At 38.8% G+C, this 20,663-nt stretch overlaps 1 protein-coding gene across 5 annotated transcripts in view; it reads left to right on the forward strand.

Annotated features, from left to right (window-relative positions):
* The window catches only part of dgkg (diacylglycerol kinase, gamma), a 527,377-nt gene that overhangs the window by 307,631 nt on the left and 199,083 nt on the right, over positions 1 to 20,663 (forward strand). For all 5 annotated transcript variants that reach the window (XM_072578849.1, XM_072578848.1, XM_072578852.1 and 2 more), the window contains 2 exons: positions 15,111 to 15,184; positions 17,446 to 17,520. In XM_072578849.1, coding sequence (XP_072434950.1) covers positions 15,111 to 15,184; positions 17,446 to 17,520 — 149 coding nt within the window. The remainder of the gene's footprint in view (positions 1 to 15,110; positions 15,185 to 17,445; positions 17,521 to 20,663) is intronic.

Below are 20,663 nucleotides of genomic sequence, written 5' to 3' on the forward strand. Positions count from 1 at the left end.
GTAACGTTGTGACACGATGAATCGGTGTTTGGTGGATGGATGGAAGGTGAAGAGTACAGATAAAGGAAATGTATTCTGACAGTATGTCTTGTTGTCAAGGGATCTATAGCAGTACATCATCTAGATATTAAGGTCTCGGATAAATGGTTTAAAATTGGTCTGTCCAAGTTTGCATAACGTGAGCACATATAGCAAGTTATACAGGTACGAGCAGGAAATTACTAATTGTGCATGGGAAAACTGTGACAGGTAGGGTTCAACATGAAGTGAGAGATCATCTATGTTTGACAGCAATTTTAAAATAGTGGAAAGCTGTCAAGAGGCAAAGGGATTTCGGTGTCCAAATCAATAAAGCACTGTGTAGATGCAGAGGATAATCCAAAAGGCTAATGGAATATTGACCTTCATCTCAAAGAAGCCTGGAATAGAAAGAGGAGAGCTTGATGGTTATGTTGTACAAAGTATTAATCAGATACATTTGGAGTATTGTAGTCAGTTTTAGGCACTCCAGGAAATATATATTAGCCTTTGGGTACAACACAGTCACCAGAAGGAAGGCTGGAAGATTTAGATAACCAGAATAGGTTGCATGAGGTAAAGCAAGTGTCAAAAATGACATGACAAGTACACATCTATATTTATCTACCTTTCCATATTCTTTAGAGACTTTATTCAACAAAATTTGTTCATTTTGGTCTGAAACCTTTGTTCGACTCAGCATTAACAACCCATTTGGTGGATAGTGCTTTAATTTTTCCACTAAACATTGTGAATAATCTGGTCAAATTTTAAAGTATTACTCCCTACTTGAGACTTGTGCAAATCAACACCACAAGTCTCTGAGGGAGGCTGAGTAAGCAGAGGAAATTGGGCTGCTTCCTACTCAGTGATTTGCACACAAGATGCAGACTCACCTGAATAATGATTGAACCATACCTAATTAAACAAGATATGTTGTGCAGTGGACAGATGAAACTGATGTTGTGATTTATGTCAGCAATGTTCCCATTCAGTGTTGGAGCAGGTTTAAGGGACTAAATAGCTTATTACTCCGACAGAGATCAAATAAAACACCGACTTCTTGCCTCCATTATCAACTCTCTCCTCAAATATCTCTTCTCTACATCCTCCACATCCTCTTAACCAAATTTAAGTAGCTTATGAACTACTTCACCTACTCATACACACCCCACAATGCTCCGAAATCGACCTAAGTGACCCACTTATGTACCAATGATCATAGTTCCAGTAAGCTGCCGATAACTTGGGTGCCTTTCCCTCCATCTTTCCAGTGAGCTGAATTGGTAAATGTCTAATCTTATATGTTTCCTCTCCTTGTAAGTAGTAATTACCATGCTCCTCAAAGAAGAAATCTACTCTTGATCCCATTTGACTTCCAATCATGTTTCCGTTTCTGCCATAGCACTGAACCAACCCCCAACCAACATCACAAATGACATTCTGAGTGGATGTACTGCATTATTTATCCTTACCTTGCATGGATTGTCTGCAGTTTTGACATGTTGAAGAGTGTGGCACTGGGAAAGCACAGCTAGTCAGGCAGCATCTAAGGAGCAAGAGAATCGACGTTTCGGGCATAAGCCCTTCATTAGGAATTATGCCAGGGTTTAGGCCTGAAATGTTGATTCTCCTGCTCCTCCAATGCTGCCTGACTGGCTGTGCTTTTCCAGCCCCACACTCTTTGACTCTGATCTCCAGCATCTGCAGTCCTCACTTTCTCCCAGTTTTGACATGTTGACCATATCATCCTTAGCCAAAGATTTGCCTCAGCAATCCAGCTCAGTCATGCTACTCTTCCTTTGCCCTGCTCTTAACTATCTGACTGAAGTCAAAATATCTCTGCCAATTGTTTTCTGTTTCTGTCTCCACACTCTTTGAAGTCCAGAGTGTCTATTTCTGAGCCCCTTCCTCTTTCCCATCTACATTCTGGTTCATGGTGTTTTGGGTTCAGTTAAAGGGGAAACTTTGGAAATGCATTCCACAGTGGCCAGAGCCTTCAACAATATACAAATATGTGGAACGAGCCGGAAAGGAGCAATTCTTCCATCCAACCTGTCGTACAATAAACCTTCAAAGCAAACTTAAACAGAAAATATTGGCACCACGGTTGTCAACGGCAAATTTTTGACAGAAGAGCTCAACTAAAAGTTAGAGAAAATGAAAATCTGTGATCAGGAAGTGCATGGCCTGCACAAATTATGTTCACTTTTGGTGTCACCCCAATCACTAGTTTGTAGACGTTTTTTGTCAGTAATGTTAGGTGCACTTGCTACAAAAGCCATAACTACAACATAACTTCCATGGCAAACGGTATGCACTTAATAAGTATGTAAGTTTGCTCACTGAGCTTGAAGCTTTGTTTTCAGATGTTTGGTCACCATGACTAGGTAACGTTAGCAGCGACAGTCTATGGTGAAGCGCCGGTGGTATGTTCCACCTCTCTATTTATATGTCTTGGTTTATTCAGGTGGGGGATGTCATTCCTGGTTCTTTTTTCTCAAGGGAAGGTAGGTAGTGTCTAAATCAATGTGTTTATTGTTGGAGTTCTGGTTAAAATGCCATGCCTTTAAGAATTCTCATTTGTGTCTTTGTTTCGCCTGCCCTAGGATGTATGTGTCGTCCCAGTCAAAGTGGTGGCCTTCTTTGTCTATATGTATAGAAACTAGTCATAGTGGGTCGATAGTGGCCACAAAAAGATGTGACCCACTATGGCTAGTTTCTATACATAAAGACAAAAAAGGACATTACTTTGATTGGGGTAATACATACATCCTAGGACAGGCAAAACAAAGACACACATGAGAATTCTTAGAGGTATGACATTCTAACCAGAACTCTATCAATAAACACATCAATTTAGATCTTATCTACCTTCCTTTGAGAAAAAAGAGCCAGAAATGACCTCATGCATTTTCAGAAACCAAGACCTATAAAAAGAGAGGTGGGCCATACCACCAGCCCTTCACCAGAGACTCTCACTGATGATGGTGACGAAACGTCTGAAAACAAACCTTCAAGCTCAGTAAGCTTACTTACATACTTATCATCAAACTGAGCTAAAACTCTTCTCAAAAATCATCTGGACTTAACATTAAGTGTAATAGTTCGTGTAAAATGCCAATAAATGTATGCCTTTTTGGCAAGGTAAAGTTTGTAGTCCTGTCAGCCTTCTATCCAGTAAATATAGCATATTTAACTTGAGCAATTTATCATAAAAATAAAAAAATTGTCATGCATTTATTATTTTTCAAGAAAAGATGCACCTGTAATGACTGTACTCTGTATGCATGTACAGAGTACAGACATCTAAAATAATCTCTGTTCCAATTATAAGCAGGGCAAAAGCATTGACTGTTTTATGTGTGGTTGTGCAATGCACATGGATAATTATATGGTTATTAAATATAGGTTGACAAACCAGTGAAAACAGATTGCAGTGAAAAAAATTCATGAGGCATTTATATTTAGAAGCTTTTCATGTCTGTTTTTGATGGTCTATATATATCGTGAGCAAACACTTTTAGCATGTACCTGAGGCTTTCAATTGATGATTTGCAAGAGTGAGTTTGATTTACTTCATTCAAAAGCAATAAATAGCACAGTTGTATGACATAAGTATATTTGAAATGAAAAATCTCTAATTCTTTAGTCAATTCACATTGCTGTTTGGGTCAACATTTATTGTTGTTCCCCAACTGTCCTTGAGAACATGATGGTGAGCTAGTTCTTGAACTGTTGCTGTACATCTATTGTAGACTTATTGCTTAAAATGCTTTTAGTGTGGGATTTCCAGGATTTTGACATCGGGCAGTGAAGGAGCAGTAATTTGGTTCCAAGTCAGGATGGTCCATGGTTTACAGAGGAACTTGCAGAAAGCACTATTCCATGTATCTGCTGCTCTTGTCCTTCTAGATGTTGGTGGGTTTGGAAGGTGCCTTCTAAGGAGCCTGTGTGAGTTGTTATAACACATTTTGCTGCAACTAGATGATAGTAGTGGAGGCAGCAAATGTTGCAGGTGTGAGATGAGGTGTCAGTCAAGCAGGATGCTATATCCTGGTGATCAAGTTTCTTGAGCATTGCTGAAACTGGACTCATGTAGGCAATTTAGGAATCTTCCATCATACTCCTGAAGTGTGCTTTGTCAATAATGCCTTTCAGGAATCAGGAAATAAGTTACTTTTTGCAGGATTGCTCAAATTTAGCCTGCTCTTGTAGCTGTTGTATTTATATGTCCAGTTTCTGGTCAGTGGCAACACCCACAACGTTGATGGGGATGAGGACCTTCAGTACTGATAATGTCTCCGATGTCAAAGTACAGTGCATAGGTTCCCTCTTGTTGGAGATGGTCATCGCCGCCACCTGTGGTGGTACAAATGTTACTTGTCATTTATCACCCAAGCCTGAATGTTGTCAAAGTCTGGCTGTATTTGAACACAAATTGCTTCAGAATCTCAGGAGTCTTGGATGGCAGTAAACAGTGTGCAGTCACCAATGATCGTGCGCAGTTCTGACCTTACGATGGAGGGAACATCATTGATGAAGCTGCTGAAGGTAGTTGGGCTTGAAACCCCATCCTGTGAGCAGATATGGGCACCACATCTGAGGAAGAATGTATTGACCTGGGGGAGACTATACCATAGTTTTACAAGAATGATGCCTGGACTTCAGAGGTTAAATTATGAAGAGAGATTGTACAAATTAGGCCTGTTTTCTCTAGAATTTAGAAGGTTAATGGCGATCTGAGTGAAATCTTCAAGATATCAACAGGAAAAGGCAGTAGATAAAGAAACTGTTTCTACTGTTAAGGGATTCTAGAATGAGGGAGCATAATCTGAGAACTTGTGCCAGACCATTCAAGAGAGGTGCTGGGAAGCATTTCTTCACACAAAGGGTTGTCAAGTTTGAAACTCTTGTATGGCAGTAAATACTGGATCAGTTCTTAGCTTTAAATTTTTGTAAAGCAAAGATATTAAGGGATATAGGCCAAAGGCTGATATATGGATTTGGGCCACTGATCAGCCATGATCTCATTGAATGGCAGAGCATACTCAAAGGGCTGAATGGCCTACTGCTGTTCCTATGTTCCTGTGACTTACTGTCGTTGAGATGATTGCCCTCCAACAAGCATGTGTCTTTTTCAATGCAAGGTATGACTCCAAGCCAGCAGAGATTACTCCCCTAATGCCTATTGACCCTTGTTTGGCTAGGGCTCCTTGATGCCACTCTTAGTCAAATGCAGTCTTGATGTCATGGGCTGTCACACTCACTCACCCCTGACTTGAGTTCAGCATTTTCATCCATGTTATGACTAAGGCTGTAATGAGTTCAAGTAGCAAGTGACCTTGGCGGAATCCAAACTGAGCATCAGCGAACAGGTTATTGTTGAGCAAGTGCTGCTCGATAGTTCTCTCGATGACAATGTTCGTTGCTTTGATCCTGATTGAATGTAAGTTTAAGGGGAATTATTGGCTGGCTAGCATTGTCCTGCACTGTGTGGACATACCTGGGCAATGTTCTGTTTTGCTAGGTAGATGCCAGTGTACTAACTACATTAGAGAAGCTTAGCTATCAGTCTGGCTAGCTCTAGATTGTGAGTCATCAGTACTATTGCAGAAATGCTGTAAAACCCATAGCCTTTGCAGTATCCATCACTTTCAACCTTTTCTTGATATCACTTGCAGTGAAGTAAATTGGATGAAGCTGGCATCCATGAAACTGAGGATCTTGGGAAGAGGCCAAGATGGGCCAACAACTCAGCATGGTAAAAACAATGACTGCAGATGCTGAAAATCAAATACTGGATTAGTGGTGCTGGAAGAGCACAGCAGTTCAGGCAGCATCCAACGAGCAGCGAAATCAACGTTTCGGGCAAAAGCCAACTCAGCATGTCTGGCTGAAAATGGATGCAAAATGCAGCAGAGCTTTGATCTGATCCATTGATTATAGATTGCTGAGCTCAATTTGTCAAATGCTGCTTTTGCTGCTCAGTCATAGTGTATCGTAACGTCATCACGTTGACATCTCACATATTCTGTGATCCATAAGGCAGCATGTAGTTTATTGGGTAGTTTGCTCCACTGTCATAATACAAATAGTAGAATTACAACTGTTAGAAGACTATAGATGTTATTCATTTTCCCTGCACTTACAGGATGTTCTTGATTTGCTTATAGCTTATAGAACCTTTAAAGAAGTTTAGAACTAGCCCCTCATTCTACTTTTCTTCAATGTGTCATTTTACTGATTACATGAATAAGTTTAAAATCACACAACACCAGGTTATAGTCCAACAGGTTTATTTGGAAGCACTAGATTTTGGAGCACTTGCTCCTTCATCAGGTGATTGTCAAGAATAAGATTGTAAGACATAGAATTTATAGCAAAAGTTTATTGTGTGATGTAACTGAAATTATTTACTGATAAAGACCCGAATTGTTTGTTAAGACTTAACAAACAATCTGGGTCTTTTTCAATATATAATTTCAGTTACATCACACTGTAAACTTTTGCTTTAAATTCTGTCTTACAATCCTATCCTTGACAATCACCTGATGAAGGAGCAAGTGCTCCAAAATCTAGTGCTTCCAAATAAACCTGTTGGACTATAACCTGGTGTTGTGTGATTTTTAACTTTGTACACACCAGCGTCTCCAAATCATCAATAAGTTTGTTACTGTTTTGATTCAGATTTTAAAAACTCACTCCTCTTCATCAGAAGATTGTAACATCAAGGTCACCTAGGATATAACCTGTGCTGGCTTTCCGATGTAGATGAGTGGTGTATTACGTTGTTGAAATTACTGTTTCCAGAACATTAATCTGCTTCTGCTGGTTTAGGTGGATCACAATCAATGATTTAAAGAACATTTGGGAATTCTTCCACTGCTTTGGCCAAGATCGATCACTTAGCCAGTTACTAAAACGTGATTGTGTATCTCCATACCATAAAGGTGATCCTGTTATGCATGCAGTAGCTGTCTTATTATTTGCAGTACAACGATGGCAGATCAAAGTAGTTCATCGCATAGGAATACAAATTGTTCTTTCCTTCCTTACAAGTTCTAAACCCTAAAACTGAAATAGACAAGCCATATAAATACTGTAATGACACAGGCAGGTCAGAGGCTGGGAATTCTGCAGCAAGGAACTCACGTGACTCCACAAAGCCTGTCCATCATCTACAATGCACATGTCAGGAGTATAATAAAATATTCAGCATTTGACTAGACAAGTGTAGCCTTAACAACATTCAAGGAGCTCAATACCATTCAGGACAAGGTAGCCTGCTTGATTGGTACCCATCTAATATCTTCAACATTAACTCCCTCCACTACCAACACAGTGGTTGCAATGTGTACTATCAAAAAATATGCACTGCAGCAACTCAAAGAAGTCTCTCTGACAGCATCCTTCTAAATCCATGAACTTTTAACACAAAAGACAAAGTCAGCAGGTGCATGGGAAGACCTCCATCTGCAACTTCCCTTACAGGCCACTCTGCACCTTGATATGGAATGTTCTTGCTGTTCCTGTAGTGTTGATGGACTAAAGACCCGCAAGTTTCTCCTTAACAACATTGTGAGTGTACCTGCACAAAATGGATTGCAGTGGTTCAAGAAGGCAACCTATCGCCACCTCCTTAAAGGTGATTAGGGCTGTGCACTTAATGCTGGCTTAGCCAGTAATGCCCACATCCATGAATGAGTAGAAAGAAAAGTTCAGAAGCTGTAGGCAGGACATAAACACTGCACCAAACCAAAGTACAAGTTTCATTCTTTCTTGGCCGGTAATCTGTTGTGTCGTTTTGAGTACCTGAGCTAGTATTTGCCATTTTGGATTACTCTGAATGCTGTTACACTAGTTTTGATAGGCACCTTAAGCTGCTATGATACATTGATCTCATCAGCAGTGTCCTGTGCAACTTCTACCTCCCTTTAGGAGTAGAAATTTGATATTTTGTTCTATTAAATTTTGGCCTTTGTTCCTTTTTGATCATATAACAACACTGATCTTGTTGTAAATTGGGACTTCCTGAAGAAATGAAGTGCAGCATGTAAATACAAGTTAATTAATGTGTTCTTTGTAGTTGCTTATTGTGATTGTGGACATCAATGGTAACTTGCACTTTACAATCCCTGAATGCTGTTTTTGTAATTTGCCTTGTGATAAATATAGATGCAATTACATAATTGTTCTATGAACGTAATGGTTCCTGAACTGCAGGGGAAGAAGAAACCTCTTTGTTGAGAGTAACAAAGCTGAGAAACTACTTGGAGATGTTGGGGGAGGTTGGGTGGGGGAATAAATGTTAGAATTAAAATTCCTGATAGGGGCTGCAGTGGAAGTGGGCAGGAAAAAGCAAATCAAATCATTCCGATTCTATCATTTCTTGAGAATGAAAATTGGAAGATATGTTATCTTGTGTGCTTTGGCAGATATTTGAGTTTTATTTGATGCCTGCCTGATGAGTATAGAATAGCGTTCCAAACATTTCAGCACAGAGGCGGTCATTTGGTCCATCAAACTTATGCCAGCTTACGTCCCAATTGCATCCCAGCTTTTTCCTTATAAACTTCTGAATTGGTCATGTTTAAATTTATGTTCAATACTTTCTTGAAAGTTCCAGTGAGATCGCATTCTACCAACGTTTCAGGTAGTGTGCTCCTGACCATACTCTCCCCTCAAAACGAAGACATTTATTCTAAATTGCCTCCAGCTCTGGTGCCTTTTTTAATCCATGGCCTCTGGTTACTGACACACTTCCACTGTCAAAGCCCCTCATTTATCATGGCTCCCCTCAATCTGCTTTGCTCCACAGAAAACAATCCCAACTTCTCCGATCTCACCACTTTGGCAACTTGTACATCCCTGTGTCATCATGATGAATCTCCTCTGAACATTCTGTAGGGTCTTGACACCTTGAAAATGTATTGTCCCAAATAAGCAGTATGAAGAAATTACTTGTTTAAATTTTTCTAATGTAGAGGTGAAAATTCATTTAATTTAATGCAGGTTACAAAGTGACATTTTTTGCAAATATGTTATTTTACTCTTCTTAGTGTATCTACATTTGTTTCCAATTTCAGTAAGACAGAAGGAAGTAACAATAATGAAAATGTATATGGTTATTATTGCTACTTTCATCCATTCCAATACTTTATCCTATTTGCAAATAAATATACAGAATACTTTCAATGGCACAAGGGAAATTTGTTATCCACCATTATACACTGCAGTTCATTTACGTGGTTGTTTTATATCGTGAGCAATTTGGACTATGGCTGTGATGTTCCTTTTCCACTGATGGTTTGATTATGTTTACAACTGAAGATTGGCATAGAAAGGAGATGTCCATTTCATGAAATACTGGATAGGAAACAATTTTACCCTTCGTGTGAGCTCCACTTGAGTAAGTGTGAAATTAGTTTCCTAGTAGAAAGGATGAAAAGAGCTGTCAGTAGGATGTTCAGTTTGCACGTTGGCTAAAAGTATCAGGCAAAAACCAAATAAGTTTGAAGGTGAAGGAAATAAAAGATGACAGTAAAGGTTAAACCAAGATAGAAAGCAGGGATAATGTGATATTCCAGGGAGCCAATGCATTTATAAACCAGATACATAAAATGCCTGATAAAATAAAGTAAAATGAATAATTGTGGCAGAATTAAATTGCTAGTACAATATCCAAGTAACTTGGGAGACTTGGAATCAATAATCCATAGAAAGAGAACAAATGTGCTGGAATAATGGCCATGTCAGATGAAGTGCGTGACTGACAGCTGAATATTGCAGATATTAACATAATCAGAAAGGACAAGGAATTGAAAAAGTTTGGGTGTAATTGTACTAAATAAAGGTAACATCATGGCAGAAGGTAAAAGCAACATATCTAATGAAGAGTTGGAAACTGAATTGGCATGAATTGAAGTAACAGATCAGATATCAATTATACTGAGGTTGTAAATAGAAACGTAGAAATAAATTGCAGGAGTAGGCTATTCGGCCCTTCGAGCCTGCACAACCGTTCAATATGATCATGGTTGATCATGCAATTTCGGTATTCCATTCCAACTTTCTATTCATACCCCTTGATCCCTTTTCCAATTCCCTCCTGAATATATCTAACAAACTGGCCCCAACAGTTTTCTACAGTACTACAAGGCAGCTGATAGACAAAAGGTGATGGAGGAAGAAATATGTAAATAATCATGTGAAATTAATGAATTTTGTGGTATAATAAGCATAGGAAATTTTGTGTGTTCCAAAGTAGAGGCAGCAAAAGGGAATGGAACTCAACATCAATACCAAGATTCCTATGTTCCCCAATATATAAAATCCTAGCATGTAAGAGGGCATTACTGCATCCAGTAATGGAAAATGAACAAAAGAAATGAGAGAGCAGTAGTAAATCTAAACCATAGCAATCATAACCCAACCATTTAAGATAATGATTGAGAAGGACATAAGTATGACAAAGACTTAAGTATTAAATTGAACAAGGCTGGATCAGAATAGAATAATGAAAGTAAACTGTAAACATTCATCAATGAGTTAAAAAAAATAAACTAGTTTAAACCTTGATCAACAAAGTCCATGAACAAAATCCCACTAAAGCAAGAACAAAGTAGCCAATAATAAAATATCACAGATGAACAAAGAAATGAGCTGAAGAATAAAGAAAGCATACACAGAAGGAAAGGAGGACAGCATGACAAAGTATAACAAAAAAGGTTGGAAATCAAATCAAAAAGTAATTAAGATGGCAGTGAGAAACTTCAGAATTAAATTAATAAAGCTTATGAAAAATCTAGATTGACCTATAATTTTTGTCTATCCAAACTACTACTATAGTCAGTTTAAGGAGTATGCTTTGGTGTGGCTTTATTTGGCAGGTAGTTCCAAGGACAAATAAAGGTTTGTAGGGCACTTGGAGAATGAGACCACATGATGCATTTGTGGAAGCCAGCCATTGATGCTGATGGGGTAAAGAACAAAATAGTAAAAGGTAAACGAACATACTGTTGTTGCAAAAACGGAATCCTGAGCAAAGCCTTTGTTGTGGATTAAGGCTGGTAGTTAAGAATTTGGAAGTTTTTTGTGATGATAAACGCTAAAGAATTTAGGCAAATTTGAAGGAAATAAACTATTCCTTAAATAGTACTCTATAGATCAATGTAAACTTGCCTTTACAACTCGAGAGCAAATCAATCCTAAATAGACTTCCACATTCAATGAATATATACAAAACACAGTAAAATTTGACAAGATTTGTATTTATAATCTTAGACATTTGTACATTTGAACGGTTTTATCCTGCTTTTTCTGCAAGAGAAATTATGCTTTTGTTAAAGAATAGGCAAATAAAGTAATGATCAGAATATTTTTAATTCACTCATGAGGACATGGACATCATTGGTTGGGCTGCCATTTAATTCTCATCAGTAGTTGCCCTTGAAGGTGGCAGTACCTGTCGTCTTGAACCATCACAGTCCATTGTGGGCAGACTCACAATGATGTTAGTGAGGGAGTTCCAGGATTTTGAATCAGAGACATTGAAGGGCCAATAATTTATTTCTAAGTCAGGATGGTGAGTGGCTTAGAATAGATGTTACAGCTGGTTGTGTTCCCGTTTATCTGATGCCCTTGTCCTTCTAGATAATATGGGTCATGGGGTTGGAAGATGCTGTCTAAGTAACTCAGATGAATTTCTACTTGTATCTTGTAGTCAGTAATGGAGAGAGTAAATATATGTCAATGCGGTGTAGTCAAGCTGGGCTACTTTATCCTATATGCTGTAAAATTATTTCAGTTTCTTCAGATGCTTGTTGAAGTATTCTATCAAACATCTGACTTGTGCCTTATGGTAGACAGGCTTTGGGGAGTCAGGAAGTAAGTTATTCACTGCAAATTTCTGAGCCTCTGACCTGCTCTTGTAATTCCGTATTGATATGGCTAGTCTAGTTCTGGTCTGTGTTAACCTCCAGGATGTTGATAATGGAAAAGTCATTGATGGTAATGTCAAGAGGTAATGGTTGGATTCACTCTTTTCAGATATGCTCATTGGTGCCACACAAGTGCCAGACAATGTTACTTAACACTTGTGGAGCCAAGTTGGATATTGTCCAGGTCTTGCTATATTTAGACATGGACTGTTCCAGTAGTTGAGGCATTTTACTGGGTAAGTTTCCTCACTGTTATCTAGATTCTGGTGCTGCAGGTGTATTGAAACAGCTTGGTTAGGAGCGCATCAAGTTCTGCAACACGTGACATCATTGCCAGGTTATTGTCAGGGCCCAGAGCGTTTGCAGTTTTACTGCCTTCATATATCACGTACAGTGAATCTAATTGGCTGAAGGCTGGTATCTACAATGCTGGGAATCTCTGGAGGAGGCCAAGATGGATCATCAACTTGGTATCTTTTGCCTAATAATGAGATTGAGGATGTTTGTACAGCCACCTCCTCCAGTAGGTTGGTTAATTGTCCATCAGAATTCACGTCTGGATGTGGCAAGACTGCAGAGCTTAGACCTGTTCTGCTGGCTGTGAAGTCGGTCTGGCATGTAAGTAGTATGGCGTTGTAGCTTCACTAGGTTGTTAGATACCAGCCTTAACCCAATTCTACTCATTCAACATGATATCAAGAAAAGGTTGCCAGGTCAACTGAGTTTCTCAGGCAGTTGCTGTTTTTGATCCCCTGGTTTAATGTCATGGTAGGGTAGAAAACATGCTGAGCCGTGTGGCTGCAGATTGTACTGAAAACAAAAATGCTGGAGATCACAGCAGGTCATGCAGCATCCATGGAGAGAAAGCAAGCTAATATTTCAAGTCTGGATGACTCTTCATCAGATTGTGTTTAAGAACAATTCTGCCATTGCCAGTGGCCCATGGAACATCCTGGAAACCAGTCTTGAATTGCTGGATCTGTTTGGTCTATCCCATTTATCACATTGATAATGTCACATAGCATTAGGAAGGGTATTCTCTATGTGAAGACCGGACTTTTGTCTCCGCAAGGTCTTTGCGGTGGTCATTCTTACTGATATTGTCATGGATAAATGGATCTCCAGCAGGCAGATTGGTGAGTATGAGGTCAGATACATTTTTTCCCCTCCTTGTTGGTTCCCTGACCACCAGCTACAGATCTAAGCTGTGGTTCTGATGTACACACAGAGTACATTCTGCACTTTTCTGTTTCCATCAGGCAGTGTTCTGCATGTAGGGAGTACTGATTCATCAGCCACAGGGTTGCTAGCAATCGGCAGGAGGTCTTGAGGTTTCCGTACCCATGTTTGGCATGAAACCATGAGACTTTGAAGTCTGGAGTCAGAAATCCCAAGGCAAATTCCTCCCAAGGTAAAGCACTGTGCTGCCACCTCAGGTCTGCCCTACAGGTAGGAATGCCAAGGAATGATGACAATTTCATCTTGGGCATTCTGTAAGGTGTGTTTCAGTGTGTCAGCTCTTCAAGTATGAGCTGTTCCTTGACTAGTCTGTGAGACAACTTTCTCAATTTTGGCACCAGCCCTTAGATGTTAGTGAGGTGGACTTTGCAGGGTCAACAGAGCTGTTTGACATTGTTTCCTGTGCCATATTCAATGCCTAGTATTCTGTCTTGATTCATTGCTATTTTGTTCACTAAAAGACATTAGTAAACTAGATGGGTTTTTACGACAACCAACAATGGTCATTAGTCAACATGGTCATCATTAGATTTTTAATTCCAGATTTTTATTGAATTCAAAATGCAGCCCTGTCCTTGGTTGAATTCAAACCCAAGAACATTAGCTGGCTGTCTAGAGAGCTAGTTCGGCAATAATGCAATTACGCCACTGCTTCCTCTTTATCGCAATAACGATCTTAATTTGATCACAAGGTTTTGAGGGTCTTAGCTATTAGTAAAGTATTTTGCAAGCATGTAAATTACAAAAGAGAAGTCATGATAGGAATAGAGGCCATTAAAGGTTGCGCACACAACTCCTAAGTAATGACACTGAAATGACCTATTTACTGGGCGAGATTAATATGGTGGGTGGTGATGTTAAGTCAAGACATAATACAAGATATGAGGTTATTTAATATTGAGAAAGGGGGTGATATTTTATAAACTAATCACATTTACAGCATAAAAACCCTGATCTGAATGGATTGTCTATTCAACTATAACAGAAGGTCAATTTGAACTTGATAAATGGATTGCATCTACTTATATTAAAAGAAGGAAAGCATTTAGGAAATGGAATATTCCAAGAGAGCAAAACAGGACAAAATGTGAGCAGAAGTTGGCTCACAGCGCAGGTATTTCTGGTCGACATTTTTAAGATTATGAAAGGGCTAATGGCTAGAATGTATAGAGAATGTAATTCCAATTGAAGTGGAGACTGCAACTAGTGTTCACAAATTTTTAAAAAGTCTGGATTTCAGGAGAAACCTCTTCACTAGGAGAGTGGTAGCAATGTAAAATTTACCACCAAGTAATTGAGGTAACTAGTATTGATTCATGTATGGAGATGCAAAATAAGCACATGAAGGACAGAATAGTAGAAGGGTTGCTCATTTAGATGCAGAAGTGTGGGAGGAGCTCATGAGCATAAACACTGGTTTGGAACTGTCGGAGAAAATGGCCTGTTTCTGTGTTGCAAGTGTTATGTTTTGCTATGTTACAGCTTGTACTTAAGTCATATTTAGTGTTCAGTAGGAACTGAGTTCATTATCCTTTGTTGTTCACCCTTTTTGACAATATAGTTTAGGAAATCCATGGAAAATATTGCATAATTACCTCTGACAATTTGGGAATGCTGTGCACGCAACAACTTTGTGTTAGTGTGTTTTTAATCTTTCAATTGCATTTATATTCAATGGCTTTGATGGTGGCGTATGGTTATGATTATGATCAAAGAGCAGAATATCTTCTATGACTCAGTGAGCACTGGGATGGAGTCTCTAACCAGAGGTGGTTAATCATAATAAAAGCTTATTATTTTTGCAGAAGTAAATATAAATATACTTTAAAGTTAATTGGTACCTACTTGACAAACTGATACAATGCATGTTTGTATCAATGGTTTGTACTTATCAGGTTACTTATTTTACAGATTACAACAGTGCCTGGAACACATCCGCTTCTTGTGTTTGTGAATCCAAAAAGTGGTGGAAGACAAGGTGAAAGGTAAATGAGAAAATGACATTATCAGATCAGAAGAAGTATTCATGTAACATATTTTTATTTGTGGTACTTAATATCTGATAGCTCCAGTGAAATAGTAGAGGAGCAAGCAATAAAGACATAGCATGCAGGTGTAGCAGGCAGTCAAGAAGGTAAATGGTCTTTATAGAGGATTTGAGTACAGGAGCAGGGATGTATTACTGCAATTGTACAGGATCTTGATGAGATTACACTTGGAGTATTGTGTGCAGTTTTGTTCTCCTTATCGATGTAAGGAAATAATGGCTGTGATGGGAATGCAAGAAACATTTACCAGACTGATTTCTGGAATGGTAGGACTGATGTACGAAGAGACTAGATCAGTGAATAGGTTAGAAGAATGAGGAGGCATCTCATCGAAACGAACAAACTTCTAACAAGATGAGTGAGGGTAATTGCAGCCAGATTTTCCTGATGACTGGGGAGTCCAGAACCAGAGTTCACAGCCTGAGGATATGGTGAAGGCCATTTAGGTCTGAGGTGAGAATTTTCTTCACCGGTAGAGTGGTGTTCTGTGAAACTCTCTGCCACGGAAAGCAGTCGAGGCAAAACAATTGAATGTTTTCAAGAAGGAATTGGATACAGTTCTCAGGGCGAAAGGAATCAAAAGCTATGGGAAGAAAGCAGGAACAAGGGACTGAGTTGGATGATCAGCCCTGATCTCACTGAATGATGGAGCAGGCTCAAGGTGCTGAATGACCTACCCCTGTCCCCACTTTCTATGTTTCTCTGTCTCAAACCAGATTGATCTGAAACATACCCTGTTAGGACATTCTGCGTGGTCTCTTTTGTGAAGACAGAACCAAAGTATTTGTTGAATCAGTCTTCTACCTCTTTGATCTCCGTTATAACTTTCCTGGTTTCCTGCTGAAAGGAAACTATATTTGTCTTTATTTGTCTTCACTAATTGTTTTGCTTTCACATACTACAAAAGCTTTTATAATCAGTTTGTTTGTTTCCCCTCAAGCTACCCTCATATGCCATTTTTCCCTTTCTTAATCAATCCCTTTGTTCAAATCTAAACCGTTCCCAAGCCTCAGGTCTAATGCTGTGTTTTTGGCTAACTTGTATATCCCTTCTTTGGACCTAATACTAATTCCAAGTTCCCTTGTTCTCCATAGTTGGACCATCTTTCCCATTTGTTTTTTTCTGCCAGATTAGAATAAACAATTGTTGCAGTTGTTTGTGTATGCCATGATAGCCCAGCATCATTCCTTTAAGTAGCATTCCCCAATTTATCCCTGCAAAGTCCTGCCTCATACTATCAGAATTTCCTTTACTTAGATTCAGGACCGTAGCACCAGAATCAACAGCATCAATTTCCATCTTAATGAATAATCCTGTCATATTTTGGTCACTCTTTTTCCCAACACGTCTCTCACAACTATATTGCCAATGTTTCCATTCACATTTCATAATACCCTATTTTGGATGGCCTATTCTCAAGTTGGTCCTCAATACGTTGATTGAGAAAGCAACACTCCAGGAACAACACCTCAATGGTATTGTTACTGATTTGATTTGCCCAATCAAATGCAGATTCAAATTAGTCATAATTACTTGTTATTACTTGTATATCTAGTTGTCAGTTTAATGCCTTCCTGAAGAATACCACTACAGATTGAGCATCCATATGCAACACCATTATTGTTTTCTGAGACTTGGTGTTTCTAAGCTCTCCCATACAGATTCTATTAGCTCACTATTGCATTACTTAACTATTTTAACCAACAATGCTACCGCATTTCCTTTTTCTCTTGGTCTATCTTTCCTAAAAACGGAGTACTGCTGGATGTTAAGTCTCCAACCTTGACTATGCTGCAGCCAAATCTCTCTCATCCCAACTATTTCATACCCATTTATTTTTATTTGCATGACTAATTAGTCCACTATATTGTGAAATCTCCATACGCAAGACCTTCAGTATTGCCTTTTTAATATTTTGCATTATGGTCCTTTTTGATTCTTGCCCTTGAATTCTCTACCTATTCTTTTTTTCTTATTTTTGATTCTGTCTTTGGTTTTTGACCATTTGCTCTAATATTTCCTTTGTGGGTCTGTGTTAAATATGCTTCATTGCACTCCTTTAAAGAGATTTGGGATAATTTTATTATGTTAAAAGTGATATGCAAAATATTGGTATTCTATCTGGTGTGAAATATAGATTATAGTTTGTATGCAAAATACCTTGTTTCCTGAAAATTGAAAATAATAATATTTTGCAGAGTTCTCAGAAAATTTCAATATCTCCTGAACCCGAGACAAATTTATAATCTTGACAGGGGTGGACCTGTGCCAGGGTAAGTGAGATTGTGCAATAACATTTTAAACAATGAATAATATTTATGCATTGTGGGTTTTTCCTGATCATGAGGGAGTCAGCTACAGCAGATGTCAAGAGCAAAAGAAGTGTTAATACTGGTAATCTGCCTCAATTCAGCAGATTCCACATCTAGAGTGTTCCTTATTTACTTGTCTCCACATTATCTTATTTAATATTTAATACATAAAAATACTCAAAAAGAATTGATATAATGCAGAAACATAGTTTATTGGTGCACATTATTGTGTTTGTAGGATTGTCTAATGTTAAACATGGATGTGAAATAGTTTTCCTGTTGAGGTTGAGAGACGGTTTTGACAAGCTTGCTTACCTTATGATAGAAGAAACAAAAATAATATTAAGTATTGTGCAATTGCAAATAACTAACACATGCTTAGTAAAATATATTTTCATGATCTCCATTGATCATGATTTAACAATAATAAAACAATGGTTAAAAATAGTTGGGATATGAATACTCATTGAAATTTAACACCAAAAGTTGACTTGGACCATAACCAGACCATATGGAAATCGCTATAAAGCAAAATAGAATTAAAGTGCCATTTAATATCAGGCATCCAATCCCTACATAAAGTATTTCAGTTGATTTAAAATCTGACTTTACCCAGTTATCCATATTTTAGCACAGAGCAAAAGATTTCTATATGTTCAAGGTAATTGTGTTCAATGCCATTTCATCTTTTATTACTTGCTAATGTAGACTTGTGGATATTTGGCAGAGTTATAAATGTTCCTGAATTACATATTTTGAAAGTAGTTGGGTGCTGGACTCTTATTTTGATTGAAAATTTAAGAGTTTATTAAAGGATTATTTCTCTTTGAAATGATAAGTGAATAATAGCATTGTGAATATAATATGATAGAGGTCTGTGGTCCTGTTGGTATGAAATAACATTTGATACATTCATTCTCCTTGGGCATTCATATATGGTCATTAAGTGTTTTGTAGTACATACCAGTCCTTCAGGCTTTTGCCCATTGCATTTATCTTCATGGTTACTATATTATAATGTGTTAGGCTTTGAAAAGGTTACTGAGGAGTGCATTAAGCTCTACCCAATATGATGACATCATTTGCATTCAGGCAGGAGAACAGGACTGGATCTGGAAGTGACTGACTTACCATCTAGGTCTCCCTCACAACTTTTGTAACAATGGCCATTTTACTAATGTGACTCATAGCTGATTGCTATCATACAATAAACTACATGCTAAAAGGAGGATGGTGGCAGCAAATCTAGCTTGCCATGCATATAGCCCTGCTAGCTTAGTAAACCTGATGAACAGTGGTGTGGATTCACCATGCAGTGATTATCTCCTCATATTCTGAGCATGTGTCTGGATTCTCCTTGCCCCCTCTCTCTCTCCCTTTTCATCTTTTCCACCCAGGGCTTGACAATTGCTAATAATTCATATTACTGGTGCCGGTCTGCTTCAACACTATACAGATGCAATGATTCTATGAAATGTGCAACCAATCAACAGTGCAGTTTGTGCTAGCTGGCTGCTGCAATCATGTAGCCAAAACTTTGATGAGGTGTGTGCACTGTGATGAATTGATTTTAGTTAATTACCATTGCATCCACTATGCTCACAGGGCCACTACTTCATCTAAAACCACCATTGCACTAGATTAGATTACTTACAGTGTGGAAACAGGCCCTTCGGCCCAACAAGTCCACACCGACCCGCCGAAGCGCAACCCACCCATACCCCTACATGTACCCCTTTTTACCTAACACTGCGGGCAATTTAGCATGGCCAATTCACCTGACCTGCTCATCTTTGGACTGTGGGAGGAAACCGGAGCACCCGCAGACACGGGGAGAATGTGCAAACTCCACACAGTCAGTCGCCTGAGTCGGGAATTGAACCCGGGTCTCTGGCGCTGTGAGGCAGCAGTGCTAACCACTGTACCACTGTGCCACCGTGCCACCCACAACTAGTTTGCAACTCTCGTTATTGTCCACACATCCTTCCAGATTACTAATCTTTTCTGTCCTCTTTACTTTTTACTCACTCACTGGAATCACCTTATCTCCTTCATGTTTATGCATCTCCATGAATAACTCCTCCACCCACTCACTCAATGTCAAATGTTCCCTTTTTCTTGTAGCTGGAGAAACTGGCCCATCTCTTGAGCTGCTGTCTGCACAGCATCCTGGCTGATGTAACTGTAATCCCAAGACTGGTTACACTTCACCTTTAGGATTGAGTTTGGCCTGATCCCTAAACTGTAAAGATTTGGAACCATAAACTCTGCTCAAACCAACTCCCTGATTAACCGTTGCTAAATCCCCTGCTTACTCCAATTGGGCAAGTCTCTTGGCTGACCAAAGCAGTAAACTATAATCCTCTTTCACCTTACTAAGGACTACTCCCCTTTTGACTTTCAGACATGGCCATTGGTTGAAGGACGGGCAATGTATTTGCCATGAAAGCTGTTGGCGCAGCCTGTAAATCTGACATTGATGTAGAATTATGTCATTCAGCAACAAGTCAACCACTTTTGCTGTTCAGTGCCTCACATTGTAACAAGCTGCCTGTCTCTCCCACTACACTAAAAAGCAATGCAAGCATCAGGTCTTGTCCAGCCTCCCTGGAATGAAAATATCGATGCAAGAGCCTATTTAAAGAAGCTCTGTTCGCTAAATCAAGAGGTTACCCACGTATTCCATGAAAATGTATTGTTTAGTGCCCCTGTAAATCCAAATGTATTGACTATTGTAGGGTATTAAGAGACTAATGATGTTGGTGAAAATTAGAATAATATTAGTAAAGTTAAAAGAAATTGTCTAAAAAAATTAATGCAACTATAAGTTGGCATGTGCCCTGTACCTGATGGCCTACACTCAAGTTGTAAAAGTGCTGGTTGGAGAGATGATGGATGTGTTGGTTTTGGTCTTCCAGAGATCCTTGGATTCTGAATAATTAGAAGTCACTAAACCCATCATTTAAAAGAGGACAGGGAGAGAATACACAGTAATTTAGGTCAATTCACCTGACATCAAGAATGGGGAGAATTCTGGAATTTGTTTTAAGGATATAGTAATAGGGGATTTGGAAAATTACAATATGATTAGGTCATGTCAACAT

Source organism: Chiloscyllium punctatum, chromosome 10, assembly GCF_047496795.1.
Source record: "Chiloscyllium punctatum isolate Juve2018m chromosome 10, sChiPun1.3, whole genome shotgun sequence".
In the NCBI taxonomy this organism is placed as follows: Eukaryota; Metazoa; Chordata; class Chondrichthyes; order Orectolobiformes; family Hemiscylliidae; genus Chiloscyllium; species Chiloscyllium punctatum.